General features: G+C 39.1%; 2 protein-coding genes across 2 annotated transcripts in view; both read right to left on the bottom strand.

The window, feature by feature from the left end:
* LOC106551272 (scavenger receptor cysteine-rich domain-containing protein DMBT1) overlaps nt 1-1315 on the bottom strand; it is a 140024-nt gene extending 138709 nt beyond the window's left edge. Inside the window, 1 exon segment of the mRNA XM_087725018.1 lies at nt 1236-1315. Coding sequence (XP_087581144.1) covers nt 1236-1284 — 49 coding nt within the window. The 5' untranslated portion in view covers nt 1285-1315.
* An 8014-nt stretch (nt 1316-9329) lies between these two features.
* Nucleotides 9330-25238, bottom strand: part of LOC148043675 (scavenger receptor cysteine-rich domain-containing protein DMBT1-like) — a 39401-nt gene continuing 23492 nt past the window's right edge. Inside the window, exons 14-19 of the mRNA XM_087725017.1 lie at nt 20078-20237; nt 17930-18150; nt 16628-16800; nt 14864-15252; nt 10603-10874; nt 9330-9895 (exon numbers count right to left, since the gene is read on the bottom strand). Of these exons, the coding sequence (XP_087581143.1) occupies nt 9741-9895; nt 10603-10874; nt 14864-15252; nt 16628-16800; nt 17930-18150; nt 20078-20237 (1370 nt within the window). The 3' untranslated portion in view covers nt 9330-9740. The remainder of the gene's footprint in view (nt 9896-10602; nt 10875-14863; nt 15253-16627; nt 16801-17929; nt 18151-20077; nt 20238-25238) is intronic.

The raw sequence follows: 25238 nt of genomic DNA, 5'->3' as shown, positions 1-25238 counted from the left end.
CCAGCTACATCTTAGCTCCTAGTTTTGCTATCATTCCCAAATTTGTGATTTTGTGGGTTTTTAGAAAAATAATTTAAATCAAATTATCATTTTAGGAGGAAGGAAGGAAGGAAGTAAGGAAGGACGGAAGGAAGGAAGGAAGGAAGGAAGGAAGGAAGGAAGGAAGGTAGGTCTAATCAACATTTGGCTGAGCAATTAGTACTACATTGGCTGAAATAATCATTGATATCCTTGATTTTTAATTAGAATTTTTTTATTCCATCATCTATTGTAAGAAGAAATCAGAATGTGGTAGTGCAGAATCAAAATATAATATACGTGCAACAAGCTGTGCTTAAATCTGCTATTAAGCTAGGAAAACCTCTAGCCTTATAATGACTTTTTTATTATATAAAAGTGGAAAAGCTACCCTGATTATATCTTATGCTGAAGATATATTTCTCAGAAATGTTCTTTTAGGGAAAATATGATGGATTGAGTAGTCTGTGGCTCCTGCTGATAGAATCACAAAACTGAGACAATAATTAAAGCAAACAAGTTAGTCGGGCCTATCTTGTCCTTCTGCTTTCAGTGAAATTCATAACTTAATGCCATTCAAGTGTCTCAATTCAATTTCTGCTACTTAGTTATTTCTAAGTAAGTAAAGTTCTGGTTCAATTATGACTAACATTAGCTAATTATCGAGTCCACTCCTAACCTGTAGACCAAATTTTATAGTCCGACTGATGAAATAGGTTTCAATAAATCATAAGTGTCCCAGACAGTTAGGAGACTTTAGCTGATTTTGGAAACTTATAGTCAGAACCTGTCCAGTACTTGGATAGGGGTTACCTGTTAATCCTATGGCTTTTAGCTAGATTAGGAAGGGAAGGAGATCTCAGAAAGAAATATCCATAATGGTCCCAAGAAAACTACAGTAGACTACATTGTAGTCATTGCTTTAAAATATTTAAATAGTCTGTTTTTTCAGTTCTTCATTATTATTTAGCTCATTTACAACCTTGTATAAGGAGAGAATGAAATAAGTAAGCCTTTCAAGGGTCCTTGGTACCCTCTGAGCACTGATAAACACTCTGAGCACTGATGTTGTTACCTAGTTTGGCTAATAAATCATCTGCAAGAAAGCAACCAAGCTCAGAGAGCACCAAGGACCCTTCATTTCAACCCTCAGCTACAAATATTCTCCTTTGTTGGTACCAACTATCTCTTTGCCCACATCAAACCCTGCATATTACCTGTGGCTGAAAGTAGCAGCACCCAAAGAAAAATCAGTGTGTGATCCATCTCGGGGGAAGATTCCAAGAATTTAGAACAGTAATCCTGTGGCAGGGATCACCTGTGAATATATACAGTTCAGAATCTGAAACTTGATCTGCATTTTTTTCTCAACAGTTCAGATGAAAAGGAAGTGATCTGGAAATAACTTCAAGATGACAAACAATATGTGATAAACTGTGCCAACTTTATAGGTACATACAAATTGTATTTTCCTTATCTTTTAATATCTATACTTGTTTAATACTCTATATTGTTTAGTGTGTAAACAGTCTTGAAAATGAAGCCCAGATTTGTCATCCTGTTTCCTCTTTCTTTTTGTAAGAGATATTTTCCAGGAAGAAAGCAGGCAGAAATCTATGGATTTGAGGTGATATCAAATGAATTGCAACCAGGGCCGGATTTAGATGAAAAGAGGCCCTAGGCTATTCCACTTATGAGGCCCTTTCACCTCCCATTTTTAAGTTTGTAAATTGCATGAGATATATAGCTGGCCTCCCAACGGAGGGCGGCTCTGCTCTGCGGCAAAGGCAGCGAGGCCAGCCGCCTCCCCTGCTGCGCTCAGCTGCCCGGCTCGGCCCCCTCGCCCTCACCTCCCTGGCCGCTGGTGGGCTCCATGTCGACGGGGCGGCTACTGGGAGTGGCCGCGCCTCTCGCCCGACCGCCAGTGCTGGGAACATGGGTGGGCTCCCCAACTGCCACGGCGCTGGAACGATCTTAACCAATACATTTTATGTTGGTTTATTAGTCATATGCGTAGAATTTCTCCTTATTTTAATTTTGCTAACAATTTGAATGTAGGCCCCTCTTGATCTTGAGGCCCTAGGCTGAAGCCTAGTTAGCCTATAGGAAAATCCGGCACTGATTGCAACAGAATACCATAAATCCTCCTAACTACTATGTATATATGAAAACATTCTCCATATCAAAGGGGATTATAAAATGGTGGCATGTTTGGAAGAGACCACATCTTAAGAGGACATTTTCCTTCAGCTGCATCATAGAATGTGACTCCTGACATTACTTCAGTATGTTCAAAGGGAAATTGGTTTTCTCTCTTTAAATTTACAAAATACTCCAATCTGTGTTACAAACCATTTCTGATATTTTAGGGTCTTTCATATTTATTTGGTGAAAACGCATGAGAATTTGCAAAGATTCTCCCAGATTCACCTTAAGTAGATCATTTTCATACCTCATTGAGGCTGCGTTCTATATAACTCCTGCTTAGGTATTAGAACCTAACAGGATTTTTGGAATTATACACACCAAGGAGCAGAGTAATGCATGTTCTCCCCCCATCCCTGTCCTATCTCAGAGGTAGCAATAGAATTAGGTATTTTGGCTGCTAGCAAAATCAAGGTTATAATACAGTTAAACACCCACAGGAATTTGAAGGCAGAGATTGAACCCAAGATTGTTTGCACACAGGTTTCCCCACAGACGGGAAGTAACTCTGCTGTGGTTCTAGAAGCAATGCATGGTGAAAAACAGAAAGTTCTCATTTGGGTTTAAGTGAGATTTTTGAGTGTGTGCCTTCCTGACTGAAAGTATTCTTACATGGTTAGTCTGAGAGTTTAGAGAAAAGGCTTCAGTGAGTGAGTGAGTGAGTAAATAAATACAGTAAACAAATAAAGTTTACAAAACATGATCAAATACTATTTGATCCAACATTGGCTGTTGGCAATTGAGCATTTATAAAACCAAAGTTCTTGGGATATGATTTAACTCTAGCTGCCACCAAATATGGGAGTTCATTCAGGAGCATATACTTATATTACTATATTTCTGGTTTAAACACTCATATGCCTATGCCGTCTGAGTTTAACAACTTTTCACTGAGACCCACTGTAATCTCACCCTGAACCTTCCTTTGCAGAGTTCCCAGAACTGACTTTATACATGATACCTGAGGTCTTCTTTCAATGAGATTCTTCTGGGATCTATCAGTCACCAGAATTTCTAAGCTCCTCCAAGAGAAGAATTCACCACAGCAAATGTGGGCATGTGTGCAATCCATACTAAGCTGGTTGACAGTTGCCCAAGTTCAATATCCTTGGGACCTTCATCACTTGTGACTTTCAAGAAGAGGTTGGGCTGCCATTTGTCAGAAATGGTGTAGGGTCTCCTGCTTGGGTGGGGGGTTGGACTAGATGACCTACAAGGTCCCTTCTAACTCTGTTGTCTGTTATCTGTGTCTATCCATTTTTATTTTTTAAAATAAATTTATAAATTTTATTTACAGGTTATAATAAACTCAAGGTGCCAAGCATCAGAGTATATTAGACTATTTCACTGACGTATATACAGATATATTGATGATATATGATAGATAGATAGATAGATAGATAGATAGATAGATAGATAGATAGATAGATAGATAGATAGATAAGATTTTACAGAACATGATAGAAAGAGACAATAGCTCTATGTAGACAGACAGATAGATAGATGATAGAGAAAGATATGATAGATATATGTAGACAGACAGATGATAGATAGATGATAGATAGATAGATAGATAGATAGATAGATAGATAGATAGATAGATAGATAGATAGACAGACAGACAGACAGACAGACAGACAGACAGACAGACAGGAAGGTAGATAGGTAGATAGGTAGATAGGTAGATAGGTAGATAGGTAGATAGGTAGGTAGGTAGGTAGGTAGGTAGGTAGGTAGTTAATAGGTAGGTAGGTAGGTAGGTAGGTAGGTAGGTAGGTAGGTAGATAGATAGATAGATAGATAGATAGATAGATAGATAGATAGATAGATAGATAGATAGATAGATAGATACTGTAAATAGATAGATAGATAGACAGATAGATGAGTATAAATAAGAATGGTATAAATCCATTCTTTGCTTATAGGAATAGTTTAATACACAGCTGTGATTTCCTGGAAATTCTTTTGTGTTAGTTAATAGATCCATCTAATATGTTGAGATACAACACTACAAAGATAGGAAGCCACAGAGAAAGAAAGAAGTTGACATAGAAAAAGTGGCATTCAGATGCCTTCTGAGTCCCTCCTCAATTCTTAAAAGCACTTTGGATCACTGACCATAAGAGTTAACAAAGCACTTATTCTTAGGAAAAATTAAATTTACTCCAAACAGTCAGCGTTAAAATGAATTCTCAGTTGTTTTGGCAAGAATGGTAATTTTCCATTAGGTCTAACAAAAGCAAAGATAATAGCAGGCCAGATTAAATAACTTAAGAGCTGAAAAAAACATTGATTTTTAAATTTATTGGCCATCCAACCCTAGACAATGTGGAGAACTCATCATTTTGAAAATAGAATTTTCTAGAGAAACACTAAATAATCCAATGTCCTCCTTCTCCCTTAGAATTCATTGGTCCAACTATTCCAGGAATTGTTACTTGTTTTCCAGAAGTAGTTCTTCCATATGTAACATTTTGAAATGTCCCGTTTCATGGATGGAGCATTTCCAGAGCACTGCAAATCACTCCTGTTCTAGAAGTTTAACTTCTAAAAACCTTCCAGAGTAACCTCAGAGTAATTAGATCAGCATATTCCAGAATAAACATAAAATGTTCTGTTTCTCCCTGAAACGCTCCAGTTCGAGAATTAATATTACACATAGTACAAATAATCTTTAAAAAATTTAATGTCTTAAATAATTTGGAAGAAATAAAATAACCAACTAGTAGCTGCTTGTTGTGACTCAGCAGATGTCTGCTGTGAGTCTTTTCGGGATACAAGATTCATTATGCAGCTGGGGCTTGTTAGAGGCAGGTTTGGAGATAAAAGGACGGATGCTGCCATGCCCTAGTCGCAGGAGTCAACGTTCCTTCGTGCGTTCCTGGGTACGTACAACATTGCTTGATACACTTGGATAAGTGCTTTGGTGTTTCATGTAACCCTTATTCGTGGAGACTTTGGAAGAAGTGCATTGCTTGTAAGAGTTGTTTTGTATTCTGTTATCTCCTTGAAAGAGACTGTATTTCTGTTATTATTGGGCTCGAAGCCAGTCTGAGCTGAGAACTCATAAAGAAAGTTCCTTTTAAGTTTATTCGTCTTGCCGTTTGTTACAAGCCGTGAAGGGGGGACAGAACAGCTGCTCATATCCAAGAATATTCCCCATCCATGGGAAAGAAGTTGCAATGTTTATATTGCCTACAAAAACCTCAGAAGAAGAATTAAAGCTGTTGAGTCCTTTTAGCAATTCAAATAGTGATTTAAAAACAGCTATATGGTGTGATATTCAGAATGATCTCTGCTGTGACTGAACTCTGATTCTGTGAGGTAATTCAATCCCAACTTTATTGAACTAAAGTTTCTTCTGAAAGATTTGCAGATCCTATTAATCCCGGCCATGCTTATTGCTGAATATTTATTTATTGTTGGATGGTTATTATGGATATTTGTGCATAGTCTCTAAGTAATCATCCATTCATCAAATTGATACAATAGATATAATGCAAAAGCAGAGAAAACTATAATCTAAATCAAGGAAGAGGTATCAATAACACAATTTTTGAAGCCAAGTACTAAATAAGGCAAAGATGGAAGACATACTTGTGTTGGCATGGAAAAGATAAAGTGGTACAGAAAGCTAAGAATGGAAAATTGTATGATTACTTAATAAATAAATAAGGAAAAGGTTTGCAGGCAGTTGAAGGAGAAGTCAAGGTCTTGGCACTTCAAGTGACAAAGAAGAAATGAGAAATCACTCAAGCAAATTCGTTAATCTAAAACAAACTAATCTTTATCAGCAATAGTGTCTGCAAAAAAAAATGTTCACAAGGAAATTCACTAGTTTTTCTTCATCCACGTGAATGTGGTCAGTTATGATGAAACATGTTGAGGTACACACACAACCAACGAATGCCGATCTCTGATCTTTTTAAACACAACTTTAAAAAATCTTCTAGATATTTTGATGAAAATTCTCAGTCATCCAGGTAGAGAAGACTGGAAGTTGATTCATGACAACTGGACTTCTTTTCTTGTTGATTCAAAAGAGCCGAGGTGGCACATTGTGTAAAGGTTATGAGGTTATGAGCCGAGGTGGCGCAGTGGTTAGAGTGCAGCACTGCAGGCCACTTCAGCTGACTGCTATCTGCAGTTCAGCGGTTCTAATCTCACCGGCTCAAGGTTGACTCAGCCTTCCATCCTTCCGAGGTGGGTGAAATGAGGACCCAGACTGTGGGGGCGATATGCTGACTCTGGAAACCGCTTGGAGAGGGCTGAAAGCCCTATGAAGTGGTATATAAGTCTAACTGCTATTGCTATTGCTAAAACATTTTGCTGCATATCCAAGTAGCTTCTTCAGTCTTATTGACACTGGAATCAACCTCCAGATATCTTATAGATATAGATATCTTATAGATATCTACTTAATTCTATAAGTGTATTGATCCTTTGCTGTCAATATGTGTAACATGTTTTAAACAGTTGTTGAGTGAAATGCAGGAGACCACTTAAGTAACAGGCTAACAATGGAAAATATTTTTAAATGCATTGAAATGGAAACAAAACACCCTGCTTCTTGAAAAAGGACTTCATATACAGGCAATTCGCATGACTTCACTCTTAAAGCTGTTGTTAAAGAACAGGGAAGAATGATGCATGAGACTTTATTCTCCTTTATTTGAGAAATAAGATTTGGGGTGTAGGAGCATTTTTATTTATGAAATTTCTCCATTTATTGGATGGAGGCCTATTTAAAAATATACATATCTAAATTCAGCAGGAATTAAGCAACTTCTTCCTTTTCAACTTTGCACCTACTTTTAATAGCAATAGCAATAGCAGTTAGACTTATATACCGCTTCATAGGGCTTTCAGCCCTCTCTAAGCGGTTTACAGAGTCAGCATATCGCCCCCAACAACAATCCGGGTCCTCATTTTACCCACCTCGGAAGAATGGAAGGCTGAGTCAACTCTGAGCCGGTGAGATTTGAACAGCCGAACTGCAGAACTGCAGTCAGCTGAAGTAGCCTGCAGTGATGCATTTAACCACTGCGCCACCTCGGCTCTTAAATACACCTAGTATTTGATATCTTCAGAACCTACAGGTTCTATATCTTATGGAAATAAGCCTAAACATGTTCTTCCTTGTCCTTCTCTCCATAAGAAGCTTAAAAAACAGTATCGGTTGAATCATCATTAACATTCGTGTTTCACAATCATACTTATTGATACAAATAAATGTGGTTGTTAGGACAGGGACGGTAGACACATTGGTGTGCTTATGGCCCTTATAGACCTCTTAGGAATGGGGTGAGGTCAACAGTAGACAGTCTAAGGCTAAAGTTGTGGGGGTTTGGGGAAGAAACTCCTGAGTCAGGTAACACATTCCAGGCATTGACCACTCTGTTGCCGAAGCCGTATTTTCTGAAATCAAGTTTGGTACAGTTTACCTTACCTATTGTGTGCTCTTGTATCATTGTGGTTGCAACTGAGGTAGTCATTGACAGGTAGAACATTGTAGTAGATAATTTTATGTACTACGCTTAGGTCAGACCAATAATGTTTACACATAATGATAATTACACATATTGATAATAATTATATATATTAAGTATTTATTAGCAATAGCAATAGCAGTTAGACTTATATACCGCTTCATGGGGCTTTCAGCCCTCTCTAAGCGGTTTACAGAGTCAGCATATCGCCCCCACAGTCTGGGTCCTCATTTCACCCACCTCGGAAGGATGGAAGGCTGAGTGAACCCTGAGCCGGTGAGATTTGAACCGCCGAACTGCAGATAACAGTCAGCTGAAGTGCCCTGCAGTACTGCACTCTACCCACTGTGCCACCTCGGCGCACCTTCACGGGTCCGCGGGGCTCTCTGAGCTAGGACGTTTTCTTACAGACATTTCATTATTCAAACTAGACATCATCTAGTGGTGCTGATAATGTTACCTAGTTTGGATTAATGAAACATCTTCAAGAAAACAACCAAGCTCAGAGAGCACCGAGGACACCTCATTTCAACCCTGAACTACAGATATTCTCCTTTATTAGTATAACGTTCTTCTTTTTTTCAGTCTGTCTAGTTCTTCCAGGAGTGCTTTGGATTATATTCAAGTATGTGTTTCCAATAATATAATCATTATACTCTCCATACCCATTTCTTACCAGGATCCATAAGCATCTGGATCGTTACTTTTAAAGCCCTACATGGTATTGGACCTGGGTACTTGAGAGACCGCCTCTTGCCAATTACCTCCCTACGACCAATTAGATCCCACAGATTAGGCCTCTTCCGAATTCCATCTGCTAGCCAGTGCCGACTGGCAACTCCCCGGGGGAGGGCCTTCTCTGTGGCTGCTCCGACCCTCTGGAATGATCTCCCCGTGGAGATCCGGACCCTCACCACCCTTTCGGCTTTCCGCAAAGCCACTAAGACCTGGCTGTTTCGGCAGGCCTGGGGCTGATGAGTTCCTGGCCCCACTTGAATTATTGCGACTGTTGTTGTGTTTTAATTTGTTTGTTCTTTTTGTTTCTTGTGTGTACTCCCCTTCCCCTCTGTTTTGTTAGCCGCCCTGAGTCCCTCGGGAATAGGGCGGCATACAAATTTAATAAACATAAACATAAATATCTAAGTGTGCATCTTTTTAGTCAGCAGAATAAATAACCATAATATTATAGGACATACTTTGGAAAACCACACTTTTCTCATATTCTTAGGAGTTGACGATTTAACTTTTTAAAAACCCTTTCCTAGTGTTGTTCTGTGAAGAGTACAGCCCTATGGGTTGCCTTGAGGGATTATCTGATCAAACTTTAACTCTTGGCAAAAGATTTGAATAGCTGGCCATGTTGGTCTTTGAGAAATAATCATTAGACTACTTTGCCTGATTTTTTTTTTGAATCACTAGAAATACTTGGCATACTTCGTAAAAATGCTTCAACATTTTCTTGTTGCTGCTGTACCTGATTAATAATTTCCCAGCTGTACTATTATATTCTGGGTTGGGCCACTCTCTTTCAAAACCTTTTTTCTCAATTGATAGTAGAGTTAAACTAGCCAGACTGGATATAACTTGATAAAAATGGTAGAACTTTCAGAAACAAGCTTCCTACTAGAGTGAAATTGTATTTTATTTAGTTAAATAGCAAGAATAAAGAGAAGAGGTGTGTTTGTTGCATATCTTTGTCCTGGACTGGGAAGAACTGAAGAGACATTTAAGTCATATTATATGGGATGAAATTCCAGCCCTCATCCCTTCACTCTGGACAGTGTGTTCACGAATATAACGGATTGCCATAGAAATGTATTCTTCAGGTTGCTACTATAAATGTAATGAACTTTTCAAGTCCTTATTTTCTAATTCTGAACTTTAATGTAAAAGGAAAATCAATCTAAATCACAAGAATGTTAATATATCAGAGAAATATTGGTGTTGCTGTTGTGGATACACTCCATCCAATCATTAAGTCCATCACAATTAACTCAGCACTGGCTTATAACAGAAGCTTTTAAGTCTTCACATTATTTCATACGGAATTGGTTTTTTCCACTTGATTTTCAGAATAATTCCTGCAAGACTCATGGCAACAATGGCAAGGACAGCAGCAGCAACAATGTAAGGTACATGGGAATCAGGAGTCGCCAAATTTTCCTGGACTTCTGACTTTACTTCTGCAAAAAAAAAAATCAAAAGAAAATGATGGTACATCATCTACTTGAACTGTGATAGAAAAACATCCCAGAAATTAGTGGTCAATCAATCATAACTCAATATGCATATAACCAAATTGAAAATTATTCATCAGGAATAAGGGATGCTACAGGACAGGCAGCGGTAATCAAGACTGTGGTTATAGTCAGTAATTTCAAATTATTTCTTACTTTCTAGCAATTCTCCCAATTTTTTTCATGCTGCTTGCTCTATCATTTTGAAAGAACTGAGTGGCACTGATTATGTGTTTAGTGTTTATTAGGATTTGTATGCCGCCCACTCTTGAGAGACTCAGGGCGACTTACAGATAAAAGCAGGAAGGGGAAACATATAAAAATTAAAAGGAACAGACATTAAAATTTCACAACATTCATAGCTCAGAATGGGGCTGGATAAATCAACAGCCCCAGGCCTGCCGGAACAGCCTGGTCTTAATCGCTTTGTGGAAGGCCGGAAGAGTAGTAAGGGTCCGGATCTCCACGGGGAGATCGTTCCATAGGGCCAGAGCTGCTACAGAGAAGGCCCTCCCCCGGGGGGTCGCCAGCCGACATTGACCGGCAGATGGAATCCGGAGGAGGCCTAGTCTGTGTGATCTTATAGGTCTCTGGGAGGTAAATGGCAGGAGGCGATCTCTCAGAACCATCAAAGAAGTTTTGATTCAGTTTACCAAAGTTTCTGTTCTGAAGACCATCCTTCACAACTTCAATGGGGCCAATAATGACATCTAGGTTTTCCTGATAGGAGCCTGTATCTCTCTTGGATCGGAGCAGACAGCCTCGATTACATCTTGAGGAATAGTCATAGGCTTTACAAACCACCACTTTACACTGCAGGTAAACTGATCGGTGTCTGCCAATGAAGGAAAAGGCTTGGAAGGAAAAGCGAAGAATGTTCTTATAGGGGGAGTAGTGAGTCTGGTAAGTAGATTCTTTGACACACCTGCATGAAAAAAAATAATAAAGGAAGATTTATTGGCATTAATGAGCATGCCAGTTATTGCATTTATTATATTCTAATTTATACAATTTATTTTCCATAATTTTCACATTAAAACAACCCAAATGCAATGAATGTGCTGTGTATGGAAGTAAAAATAAAAATAGCATCTTGTATAATATTGATACGTCCAATCGAATCCATTTATGTCAGTGCCCAAATAATGAACTTTCTCTGAGAAAGTCTTAAAAACATCTGAATATGAAAAATATCACTTTATTTGAGTTCCAGCACTGGCCTCTATGAGAAGAGAAGTCAAAACAGACAAGAGTGTTATTGTGACTTTGATGCATTACAAAAGGGTCTCGATCGCCTTCTTGCCTCTTTTGATATCCCCTTCCCCTTTCCTGAATGCCATCATCCCAATAAATACATCCAATATTTCAGACACAGTATGTCATTAATTTCTCACATTTGAATTGTTAATATTTAGAAGTGCTGAACATGCTTTGGCAACACAAGAAAACATTCACTATAACTGCAAATGTCATCTAATTAAGTGAATTTGTATTCATTTCAGACCAGATACATACATACATAAATCAACTTATGAAAACCATTATTTACAATATGTTCTAGTGGCTGCTATCCTCAATGACACTCACAAATAGTATAGAATTTCATGGGAAATCAAGACAATTCAGAAGAAGAAAACCAGCTTTGAATAACTGAGACATTGGAATCTTTCTCTTGATCTTCTTCAAGGTATCTATTTATACATTGTTGAAGAAAGAAGTAATGTGCCAGGTAAAAATAAATAAATTCCTAAGTGTGGAGTTTTTGTTTATACTAAGATGTAACATATTTTATATCAGATGACTCTTCCTGGGAAATTCAATTTATCCAATAAATGTACAGAGGGACTTATATTTTTCACTTATTAATTACTGCTATGCACAAAATTTAAATCACAGACCTGTTTATTATGTTATAGTCTTGTTTCACGTATTTTATTAATATTCTTAGGCTGCTTTTTATCCCATTTGCTAAGCTAAGTGGAAAAACTAGCCAAGCTTGACTGAACTCAGAAAGCTAAGCAAGATTTGGCCTACTGGAATTATTCAGAGAAAACTACATGGATGGGTGAATAGGTTCACCAAGAATCAAGCACCACTCATGGCATAGTTCAAATTTACCCTATATGATTTAGAGTCTTTAGTCTTATTGGATCACAAGAATATCATAACCATGATTAGGTTGCATGTAAAAATCATGCTCTGGTTTGCCAACCTGAGGGCATAAATGAAGGCTCTGATTAAGTGCCACTCCTTCTGGGTAATATTCAGCATAGAGAGGGTCCGCAACTTGGGGGTCCTCCTGGATCCGCAGCTGACTTTGGAACATCAGTTGTTGGCTGTGACCAGGGGAACCTTTGCCCAGGTTCGCCTGGTGCACCAGTTGTGGCCCTATTTGGACCTGGGGGGCACTTCAAACAGTCACTCACGCCCTCGTCACCTCAAGACTGGATTACTGTAATGCGCTCTACTTGGGGCTGCCCCTGAAAAGTGTTTGGAGACTACAATTAGTCCAGAATGCAGCGATACTGGGTGTACCAAGGTACACCCATACCACACCTATCGTCCGCGAGGTGCACTGGCTTTCCATTGGTCTCTGAGCACGATTCAAGGTGCTGGTTATCACCTTTAAAGCCCTACATGGCCTAGGACCCAGATATCTACGAGACCGTCTTCTGCCGCGTACCTCCCTAAGACCGATAAGATCGTACAGGATGGGCCTTCTCCAGGTGCCATCAGCTGGACAATGCCGGCTGGTGACGCCTCAGAGTAGGGCCTTCTCTGTTGCCGCTCCGGCCCTATGGAATGATCTACCCCCCAGATCGGACCCTACCCACTCTCATGGCCTTCCGTAAAGCTATCAAAACCTGGCTTTTCCGGCAGGCCTGCGGCTCTTGACCTCTTGATTGAGGTCCAGCCCCGCTTAGACTGGGTGCATATTGTGTTTTTTAATTTGTTGTGTCTTATTTGTTTTAATCCTTTTTAATATTTCTTATTTCTGTAAGCCACCCAGTGTCGTCCGGGATTGGGCGGCCTATAAATTCAATAAATGGAAATGGAAATGGAACTATGATCATTTACTGTTCTTTTAAGTTTTCTCAAGAAGAGTAAAAGATGCATATCAACTTATTCTTTATCGTGTTAATTCAAAATAGACATAATGCCAGAACAAGTAAACTTTAACTTTTGATGAAAAAGACTATCCAAATTACTTGCCAAATGATTTGTCAATAGACATATATTCTGATTCAGAATTATTTACCAGGAACAAGGAACACTGCAGTGATTGGGTTTCAGAAATGAATAAAAGTTTCATATGCAACCCATGTCACTGGAATGTCTTCTGATTTTAATCTCAAGGAAATACTGCTGTAATTTAATTCTTTAAGGTCAAAATCCACAGATGGCCCTTGGCAGAATGCTACAGACTGTACTCCAAGATGTACTCTGGCTGACGAAAGCCAGAATTACATTTGACTTAATTTAATGGACAAACGTGTTTGATGTAAATAAGAATTTTCCTTCTGTGGCATTAAAAATGACAGTCTTATAACAATCTGTGATGGTCTACAGGAAATAATATAAAAATTCAAGAGTCATCTATTATTTTGAGGATCTTGGGTTGCATATTCCTGGTTTAAATGTAGCTACTTTAAAAACAGTTAACTGGTTAAATAAGGCAAAAGGAAAGCAAAAGGAAAGAGAATGAGAGAGAGGTGAACAAATGAAAATCTATGCTATCTGGATCTCTTTCTCAAAAGGCCCAGAACTTTCTAGAATACTGAAACTCAGGATTCCTGGATAATTAGCACAGGGCCTTTGGTTATTTCAGCTTTAAGCCTTTGCCTTTTGTATATATAACAGTTAGCAGAATAGAGATAGAAAATAGAACATTAGGTGAGCTACATCATGTTGGAAGTAAGGTGGTAGATGGGAATCAGAGGTGGGTTTCTACCAGTTCGCACCTATTCGGTAGAACCGGTTCGTCAAATCTACCAAACCGGTTAGAAGAGGTTCCACCAGTGGACCCGGAAAGCAGGCCACACCTACAGAAGAGGTTCCAAAATTTTTTGAAACCCAGCACTATCATGCTCATATTTATAAAACTCGGTGCCTCTGTGAAAGGTAAGGATGACTACTGCATTTGTGGTGCAATCAGAACATTGCGTGAGTTGAAGTTGTTTTAACGCAAACCAAAGATGCCTTTTAAAAAACTAAGTTTACATCATATTCTTATGCATGCCAGTGCTGTGTGTGAGGTAATTTAAGGTGGTTCTGACAAGTGTTGTCGGCGTCTTCACATGGGCGGCAAGCCACTCCCATCCGGTCACGTGGGCGGAATGCCACTCCCACAAAGGAGGCCACAGAGTAGGTTCGAACAATTTTTGAAACCCACCACTGATGGGAATGATATTACTAATGCTTTTGTGGCTTACCACATTCAAACCCCTAGCAAAAGTGAATCCTCTGCAGAAAATTTAACACAAATTAGGGACAAATCCCTATCCTCCTATATGAGGGAATTTTTTAAAGGTCAGAATGATCCTGAGGTTTCAAACGTATTACAAATAATTTTCTGTTAGATATGGTCTAATATAACTGTGCAATATTTCTAGAAATTTTGGCCCGCCATAATGTTATGTAGAATTATGTTACATGCAAAGTTCAAAACTTCTAGAATTATGTTACATGCAAACTCCAAAAGAGAGGGAGAGAATTCTATTGACATGAAGAAACAATTGCAATGGGGTTGTGAATATTGTTTCTGGTCTGATCTATCTAGCAGGATTGGCCATATTTTGATTATCAAATAACTATACCGCAGAGATGTTTGGAAAACTAAAAGCAAACAAAATTAATGTATTCCCACATTTTCCCAAAAAAACAAAATAGTCTGAAAGAAGATGAAGTCCTTACCCATTCTTGATAATATCATAAGTTAGGGTTGTAGAGCCATTGTAATAGGGTGATGCTGTGCAAGTATCCAAAAACAGCTGAAGGTTGGAATCAGAACTGTAGAGATAAGCTTGCAAATATAACCTTTGATTTAATACGACATAATAAGGCATATTGTTCACTGGTTTCCAGAAGGATGAGTCATAAAATGTAAGGTTCACACTATATTGGCCATATTGCGTTTCATTGATCTCTTTGGTTTGCTGAGCGATATACACTGTCTCTATCCAAGTGTGTTGAAGCATCTTGCAGTTGACATGCACAAGAAGATCTGGTATCCTTCTTAGGAAGTGTTGTGAAGGGGCAGTTACTGAGATTTCATTTAAATATGTAATCGTGTCGGCATCACCCTGTTTGAAACATGAAGCAATTGATATAAGACCTTTTTAATCTGGGTCAATCATGTTAGAGACGCTATAACAGACATAGAGCCAAGGTGGCGCAGTGGTTAAATGCAGCACTACAGGCTACTTCACCTGACTGCAGTTCCGCAGTTCGGCTGTTCAAATCTCACCGGCTCAAGGTTGACTCAGCCTTCCATCCTTCCGAGGTGGGTAAAATGAGGACCCAGATTGTTGTTGGGGGCAATATGCTGACTCTGTAAACCGCTTAGAGAGGGCTGAAAGCCCCATGAAACAGTATATAAGTCTAACTGCTATTGCTATTGCTAACAATATTGACTGTGCCAATAGATGTTGGCCAGAAGGCCTTCCCATATTCAAAACGTCCATGAAAAACTAATCTACACTGAGAGCATAGCTAAGAAAATAGAGAAATGATGGGCTACAGAGGAGCAAATGGGTCCTATCAATCATTGTGCTTTAAGCTCCTGCTATTGGTCACAAGATTTTAGATTTAGATTTTTAGATTTTAATAAGACTTATAGGCCGCCCTTCTCCCTGAGGGGACTCAGGGCGGCTTACAATCACAAAGGGAAGGGTGTGCAATAACAAGACAAACAATAAGTGACCAATAATAAAATAGTAAACCACAACATACATTCAACAATCAACATTCGGGCGGGTAATTTAAAAACCTATCCCCAGGCCTGCTGGGAGAGCCAGGTCTTGAGGGCTGTGCGGAAGGTCTGGATGATGGTGAGGGTACGAATCTCAACGGGGAGATCGTTCCACAGGGTCGGAGCTACAACAGAAAAGGATCTCCTCCGTGTAGTCGCCAGTCGGCATTGACTGGCGGATGGAATCCGGAGGAGGCCCAGCCTGTGTGATCTGATCGGTCGGAGGGAGGTAATCGGCAGAAGGCGGTCTCTCAAGTATCCAGATCCACTACCATGGAGTGCTTTAAAGGTGGTCATCAGTACCCTGAAGCGCATCCGGAGACTAACAGGTAGCCAGTGCAGCTCGCGGAGGATGGGTGTAATGTGGGCGAACCGTGGTGCGCCCACTATCACTCGCGCGGCCGCATTCTGGACTAACTGCAGTCGCCAGGTGCTCTTCAAGGGCAACCCCATGTAGAGCCCATTGCAGTATTCCAGCCTAGAGATCACAAGGGCTCGAGTGACTGTTGCGAGAGCCTCCCGGTTCAGGTAGGGCCGTAACTGGCGGACCAGGCGAACCTGGGCAAACACATTTCAATTTGGAGCATTGTCCTAAATAAATCCCTGAATGAAATAAAGCCCCCTACTTCTGCTTTAAGGGGAAAAAAATGAAAGAATTAATGAATGAGTGAGTCATGTAGCAAAAATGTTCTAAGAAGTCTCCATACCACTCTTCTGGTCCGACAACCATTATATGGTATGTTGAATATAACATAATATGGTGTGATCCTTGGTCTGCAGTTTGGATCCATCAAGCTGGCACTCCATGGATTATAGTTTTGAGAGTTCAGATAACTTCTACTAATTACAGCTTCCATATAAGTCGGCTGACAAACAAGAGCTATCAAGGAGAAAAAAGAAATCTTATTGCTGCACTGAAATACATACAATATGTATGGCAATAATTTATTATTATGCTTACTTTATGAATCTAACACCACCTCAGCACAAAATAACATTTTGCCTGCCAAATAATTTTACAGATTCCGCATTTTAATAACTTGCTTTAAACTGAAAGCATGTCAGAAAGATGCTTTCCAGGGAACCATAAAAAAACAGTCTCTGGGTCTTGCCCACCTGTTGTGGCCTGGCAGGAGCCGTTGGAGCTGCCGCCAGACTCCGACAGCGAGGGGTCTTATGAGTCGGCCCTGGAGGAGGTGGAGGACTCTGGACTGGGGGCCGACTCCGAGCAAGGCGAGGAGAGACTAGTTGGCCACCAGGTGGATCAGAGGGAGTGATCAGAGGGAGTGATCAGGAAAACACTTGTGAGTTGTTTCGGGATGCACGCCGTCGAAGGGCTACTCGGCGGCAAGAACAACTGCGTAATTATATGAGATGAATACGCTCAGCTGAAGCTTATTAAGATCCTCTCCTGATTATAAAAGAGACTGCTTGTGCCACGCCCTTTTGCAGAAGTCAACGTTCACAATTAGGAGAAGCCAACTTGGAGAAGTGGTTTGCTGTGAGAGTTTGTTTGCATTTGCTGCCTAGGTTTGTAGGACTTGCTGCCAGAGTGCTTATCTCTTTGTTTATTTTAGACTTGCAGCCAACAAGAGTCTGGACTGATTAAAAGTATTCTTATTTACGTTTGTTTTGGCTTTCGTTCCTGGATGGAGGAGGGGAGGGGTCAGAACACCCACCATACACCACGCATGTCTATATCAGGATACTGAACTCTTTGGGCATAGTTCTGCTTGACATTTTTTATTTATAATTCCATTATTCCAAGGATATTCACATTTTGTTCAACTGTCTGGTATGTAGGTACCATTGTCTATGCGTATAAGTATGTGGTTCAAACCTATTCTACCTTACAAACCCTTCATTAGGGTACACCAAAAGAAAGAGTTAAAAACTAATTTAATTTTGTCTCATTATGCCAGGATTGAATAAGATGCTAAGAATTCTCATAAAATTCTAAATATTCAAAAGGTCAGTAAATGAAAAATGAATGACAATGTTATACTTACTTATGTTTTGATCTGCAGAGATGCTGTAATAATTTGCAAGGAAGCCTCTTCTTGTGATGCCACTATCACTATGGAATTTTATCGTCATCATATTGGAACTTGATGTAAAAGTCTGATAGGAGCCATAACAAATTCTCCCAAGCACTGAAGCAGTATGGAGAGTTCCATCATAGATTTCAATATAATCACAAGGGCATCTGAATGTATCACATGATTCTAGCCTGGAAAGCGAAACAGGAATCCTGTAATTCATACATTTTACTCTGATACCCCAAGACAGAAGCTTTATTTTGTGTGTGTTAGATAGTAAAATTCTCTCTGAGATTAGTCCTAGTAAAAGGAAAAATAACAAAAATGATATTCGAACTTGGAACTTCCCAATTCATACAAGGTAGCCATTTTCAATTCTCTTCAACTGGTGAAATGGCCACTCACTAATTAATCAATTAATTGTGGTGATGCTGCTGGAAGTGGTAACAATGACAATTTATAACAAACAATAATTTGGATAAAAATGTTAATGAACCTGGCACAAAATTTGAATATAGAACACTGACGTATTAGTCCAATAATATGGAACTGGATATACTTTTTTCGAGAAAATATTTTGGAATGGGTAAAATTCTAGAAATTCTTCCTTCTTCCAGAAAGTCTCATTAACTATTTCATGAAGTTCTCCCTGCTACTTTAAAAGAAGGAAAAAGGTATTGAAGAATAGGGTGTCAAGCCTGAATTTGATTGGGGCATGGGATTGTTTGTTTCCTTGGGGATTCTGACATGAATTCAGTTTGACACAGATTGGAGCTGAAGGGGGGAGAGTTGAGGATAGAGCCTTCAGCAAAAACAGCATAGGTAGCCCATTCCAAAGGCTGGTTGACTGGAAGAAGATGAGAGATGATGCCAGAGAACTGGCTCTCATCTTGGTTGGACAATGTAACAGTTTGTTTTGGAAAATGAAAAAAATATTACATATATTGGGGTGGAAAGTGCAGGAACTTTCAGTAGTGTGCCAAGATGATGTATCTAAATAAATTTGTTCTTTGAGGAAATGCAATGGCTCGTAGTTTGATTTGTAATGCGTGTATTAATTGGAACCTGACATAGGATTTAACAGGATCTTTCACAACTTGAGAACTCAAAGTCTTCACGTTAACTTAAGCATTCCTCCTCTTACCGCATCCTTTCTCAATATTTTTTGTCAGCTAACTTTGTATAAACAGTAGATAGAAATTATTGAAATTATTTTCATATATTAATTTTTAGAGACTGAAACAATATCAATAGCAATAGCAGTTAGACTTATATACCACTTCATGGGGCTTTCAGCCCTCTCTAAGCGGTTTACAGAGTCAGCATATTGCCCCAACAATCCGGGTCCTCATTTTACCCACCTCGGAAGGATGGAAGGCTGAGTCAACCCTGAGCCGGTGAGATTTGAACAGCTGAACTGCAGAACTGCAGTCAGCTGAAGTAGCCTGCAGTGCTGCACTGCAGTCAGCTGAAGTAGTCTGCAGTGCTGCACTCTAACCACTGCGCCACCTCGGCTCAAACATTTCGTCCATTTAAACATTTGGTCCATTTAAACATTTCAAACGTTGGATCAAACTTTAGATTAGTTCCTCTCCATGTGTGGAGTCTGGACGTATTTTTCTGTCATTAAAGGCAAAGGTTCCCTTGCACATATGTGCTAGTCGTTCCCAACTCTAGGGGGTGGTGCTCATCCCTGTTCCAAAGCCAAAAAGCCAGCGCTGTCTGAAGACGTCTCCGTAATCAGACAGAATGTTGTTACCTTCCCACCAAGGTGGCCCCTACTTGCATTTTCTACTTGCATTTATACATTCTTTTGAAATGCTAGGTTGGCAGAAGCTGGGACAAGTAATGGGAGCTCACTCCGTTACGCGGTGCTAGGGATTCGAACCGTTGAACTGCCAACCCTTCTGATCGACAAGCTCAGCATCTTAGCCACTGAGTCACCCTCCAAAAGTTCTACCATGGCTTAACTAATTACCTCTGGCCAAATCCATTGCCTCAAGTTTACAATCCAATTGCATTTTGAAAAATGCACTCTGTGATGTGAACTCATCTTGATCTATTTAATAAACCAATCTCAGTATTGTGATGCATGCATTAAAAACAGCTTTAACTTACAGCAAATTCTGAAAGGTAAGTCTTATTCGGTAGTTGTTTTTAACTTGTATTTCCCATACACAGTCCACATTGTTCGGATAGTCAGAAGGATAATTTGGACTTTTAAATGATCCCGATGGATCTCCAAGAAAACCACCACAAGATTGTCTTGACACTGTTACTAAAAAGGAATAGTAGAAAAACATATTAGTATCATACAGGGCTAGGATTAGAAGAACCATATTATAAGAAAGATATAAATCTTTGAATTTTTCTTAAACTTAAAGTCTTGGTGCTTTCCACCTTTATGTTCTGAAGGAACCACAATGCCTAAAGCCCATAGTCACTTGTTTTGTGAAATAGGGAGATGCATAAACTAGACAGCTAATAACAGTGAGTTAATCTGAGGTGAGACAGAACTGGAATCCTACTCTATAAATTCTTCGGATTAAGGATAATTTTATCAATAATTCTTTCTAAACAGTTCTTATTAGAAACTAACAATTACATGGGTTTTGCTATTCCTATTCATCTGCTAAGAAAAAAGGGGGAAATATTTATGATCCAAAATCAGTTTCCACTTATAGAAAGAGAAATGGGTCTGACTGTCCTCCATTTATTTATTTTTCTTAACATATGTATTAAAGCTAAAGAAAAAGCTATAAAAGAAACTAAATTACTCAGTTTTAATCACTACTGCATTTGAAGTCAATATCTGTTTTACCAATGCTATTTCTCTTCCTAAACTGTGAAGCTTTTTTTTTACGATAAAAAAGTTTTTAATATGTGTCAAGGAAATGAACTGCTGCTACAACAATATATTGGGACATTTATTCCTCCAACTCATTGGTATGTCTATGTGGCATTGCTAAATAAAATAAAATAAAATAAAAAGCTTTCTACATATCTAATGACATACAGAAGGTTGATTCGCTAAATGAAGTTGAAATGCGGTAATAGAAACAATTATAATGTAATTAGATGTGATTTATTTTTTCTATTGTGTCACTTTTGTAATAAATCAACTGGGAATAAAAAAGAGGGCAGGAATTAACAACACAAAACTTATGTAAAACAGATCAGTCAGAATCCATAAGATCACTTGGACTATGCTTCTGAAAATATGCACCACGGAACAGTGCAGTTTATATATGGGATTGAATTGTTTATAATTCATTTTATAAGTTAGTTTATAAAAGATAAAAAATTAACACAGGTAGTCCTTGACATACAACGGTTCATTTAGTGACTATTCAAAGTTACAACAGCATGGAAAAAAGGGGCTTATGACCATTATTCACACTTACGACTATTGCAACATTCCTATGATCATATGATCAAACGTTAGATGCCTGATTCATATTTATGATGGTTGCAGTGGCCTGGGGTCATGTAATCTAAATAATAATTGCAGTAACTCACTTAACAACTGTGGCAAGAAAGATCATACAATGGAGCAAAACTCACTAAACTGTCTCACTTAGCAACATAAATTTTAGTTTCAATTGTGATCATAAGTTAAGGACTGCCTGCGTACCTAATAGCAGCAAAATAAATTATCTGTAACTAAAGTCAGAAACCATAGTTTCATAAGATAATATAAAGGATTTAGAGACTAAATATAAAATTTATTCATGGCTTGGGAGCTTTCTTCAATTTTATATCTACAATAATTCTGTATGATAGGGAAGACTGTAAGACAATATCCCAAGTACACTTACTTTGAGTACTTTGATCAAAGGAGTACTTAATAATACCAGGAAACAGTCAAATACATCTGTTTATGCCAAGTACACTTCCTCAAAGACAGCATTCCACATGTATTTATTTCAAAAAGTTGATATGCTGCTCTGAGCAGTTTACAATACTACTATACATAAACAATATTAAAGTGTCAATCTAGTACTAACAGCATAAAATAAATGCTAATAGTAATAAATAATACTTATAAAAGAAGAGGAATCAAAATCTATATGTTTCTATCTAAAAAGGCTTATAAAAATATTCACGTTTTTATCATTTTATTAAGTCTCAATAGCTTTGAGAAAGACAATCCATTGATATCCCAGAGATATCCAGGTTTGGAGCCATAAATATCTTTAAATATGACAACCAGGACAGTAAATTCCAACTGAAAGTTGCCTGGTAACCAAGGCAGCTCTCAAAATAGCATTATATGGCCAAAGTTAGATGTGTCCATAATTACATGAATCTGAACCTCTGGATTTTGGACCAGCTATAGCTTCCAAGTAGTTCACAAGAGTCAAGTGTAAAACACATTGCAATAGTTCATATGACTGGTGAATAAGGTATCAATGATTCTGAGAAGGGCCTTCTGATGCAGGAAAGGTCATATCTTTTGCACCAGATGAGATGACTGAGCTGCTATTTGCTTTCTCATCAGGAGCTATGAATCCAGAAGGCCCTCTAAATTATGCGCCAATTAGTAAGCAAAAGTGGGAGAACAAAACATGGCCTATAACAGGGCTATCAAACTCCTTGGCTGCGGGCTGGATGCGTCATGGGCTGGCCACCCTACACCCAGTTTAGTGAAGGGGGGAAAAAGTCCCGATACATCACATGGCACCGCCATGACGTGAGTTTCACATCCCTGGTCTAGAATGGAAATAGCAATAGCAATAGTTAGACTTATATACCGCTTCATAGGGCTTTCAGCCCTCCCTAAGCGGTTTACAGAGTCAGCATTTTGCCCCCAACAACAATCCGGGTCCTCATTTTACCCACCTCGGAAGGATGGAAGGCTGAGTCAACCTTGAGCCGGTGAGATTTGAACAACCGAACTGCTGAACTGCAGTCAGCTGAAGTAGCCTGCAATGCTGCATTTAACCACTGCGCCACCTTGGCTCTTAAAATACACCTAGTATTTGATATCTTCAGAACCTACAGGTTCATATCTTATGGAAATAAGCCTAAACATGTTTTTCCTTGTCCTTCTCTCCATAAGAAGCTTAAAAAAACAGTATCGGTTGAATCATCATTAACATTCGTGTTTCACAATCATACTTATCGATACAAATAAATGTGGTTGTTAAGACAGGGACGGTAGGCACATTGGTGTGCTTATGGCCCTTATAGACCTCTTAGGAATGGGGTGAGGTCAACAGTAGACAGTCTAAGGCTAAAGTTGTGGGGGTTTGGGGAAGAAACTCCTGAGTCAGGTAACACATTCCAGGCATTGACCACTCTGTTGCTGAAGCCGTATTTTCTGCAATCAAGTTTGGTACAGTTTACCTTATCTATTGTGTGCTCATGTATTGTTGTGGTTGCAACTGAGGTAGTCATTGACAGGTAGAACATTGTAGCAGATAATTTTATGTACTACGCTTAGGTCAGACCGATAATGTTTACACATAATGATAATTACACATATTGATAATAATTATATATATTAAGTATTTATTAGCAATAGCAATAGCAGTTAGACTTATATACTGCTTCATAGGGCTTTCAGCCCTCTCTAAGCGGTTTACAGAGTCAGCATATCGCCCCCACAGTCTGGGTCCTCATTTCTACCCACCTCGGAAGGATGGAAGGCTGAGTCAATCTTTGAGCAGGTGAGATTTGAACCGCCGAACTGCAGCTTAGCAGTCAGCTGAAGTGGCTGCAGTACTGCACTCTAACCACTGCGCCACCTCGGCTCTTATTCATTACTGATTATAAGTATTAAGTAAAGTAACTGAGATTGTGATTAAAATAATTCAAGAAATTAGACATTATTCGTTATTCTTGGCCACAAGGAAGATTGGGTGCCTGACATTCTAACCCAAAGGAGGATCAAAAGTATATGTTTGAGGCATTCTCTGTCATGGTGATTTGTACTAAAATGTCCCTATACCGGATTCTTAAATATCAACTGTTGCCTATTCCATAATCCCCAAAAGCTACATATAATCTGTAACACCCTTAAGAGCCAATAAAAATAAAACAGAAATACAGGAGAAAGAATGTTGAAAGCTCTTTGAACTGTTTGAGGAGCACTTCATGAATCAAAGCTTCCCTCAGGTCCCTCTGCCAAAAGCACTGAATCACATATTATGAAATGCTCAATGCAATCACCTCATGGGCCTCCCCATATTAACTAACTACATGGGTGTCCACCTTTGATAAGATTGCTACTTAAGAAAAGCTGCAGTGCTGGGAGCAACCCCATTTTAGCAGCAATTCTTGTAGAAGTATCACCTGTACATTTACAGTTATTTTCATATATCTCTTGAAGGCCTTCAGAGAGGTTCTTCTGAGACTTCTGCAAAAGGTAGGGCCTCAATCTATATATTCAGAGAGAACTTTTAATTACTTTTCAAAGAAAGCTTTGTAAATGATTTTGCACAGCCATAATAACTAAGGAACTAGACTAAAATATTCAGCACATCTGAATATGTTTGAAGAAAGCTACATAGATAATTCTCACTTAACAACTCAATGTACACTCGCAATCCCACTGCTAAGCAAAGCAGACACTAAATGGGAAAGCATGTTGACCATGCCTCTGTTTTCTGGCTGTAAAGAGACAAGATTATGCCATTTCACATCTGTTTTTGTTTACCTCCTAACCATACTTCTATCTTTGTAACACACTCGTCCCTGCTTACTGTCTTGTACATATTGGGAACAATGCAATTTGTGAAAGCAACAACAGCACTCTCTATCACATGGCAAAAACAACCTCAAAATGTCTCCCTTTGAACATAATTGCTCAACCACGGGTACTGTGGCCTACCACTTCGAGGTGGAGAACAGATGAAAACTGAAGAGCAAAAGCTAAAATAGGATTGTCACATTTCAAAATGAGAGTGAGCCTTTATAAATCCCTGCAAGTTCCATTCCTACTCCCATGTGCGATGTAATCCTGTCCTTTTTTTTTTAGTGATTTTATTGACATTTGTAGGCCGCCCTTTTCCCTGAGGGGACTCAGGGCGGCTCACATAAAATCAGGGAAGGGGAAATGCAGACAATAACAAAGACACATATAATAAAAACAGTAACCAACATGCATTCATCATTCGGGAGGGGCAACTATCTTCATCCCCAGGCCTGACGGGCTAGCCAGTTCTTCAAGGCTGTGCGGAAGGCCTGGACGGTGGTGAGGGTACGAATCTCCACGGGGAGTTCGTTCCAAAGGGTCGGGGCGACTACTGAGAAGGCCCTCCTCCTTGTTTTGGAA

The sequence above is a fragment of the Thamnophis sirtalis genome, unplaced genomic scaffold (genome assembly GCF_051295495.1).
Source record: "Thamnophis sirtalis isolate CommonGarterSnake01/CBP01778 unplaced genomic scaffold, rThaSir2_p1.2 scaffold_11, whole genome shotgun sequence".
NCBI lineage: Eukaryota > Metazoa > Chordata > Lepidosauria > Squamata > Natricidae > Thamnophis > Thamnophis sirtalis.
Note: the sequence above shows the minus strand (reverse complement) of the source record. Positions and strands in the feature narration are given on the sequence as shown.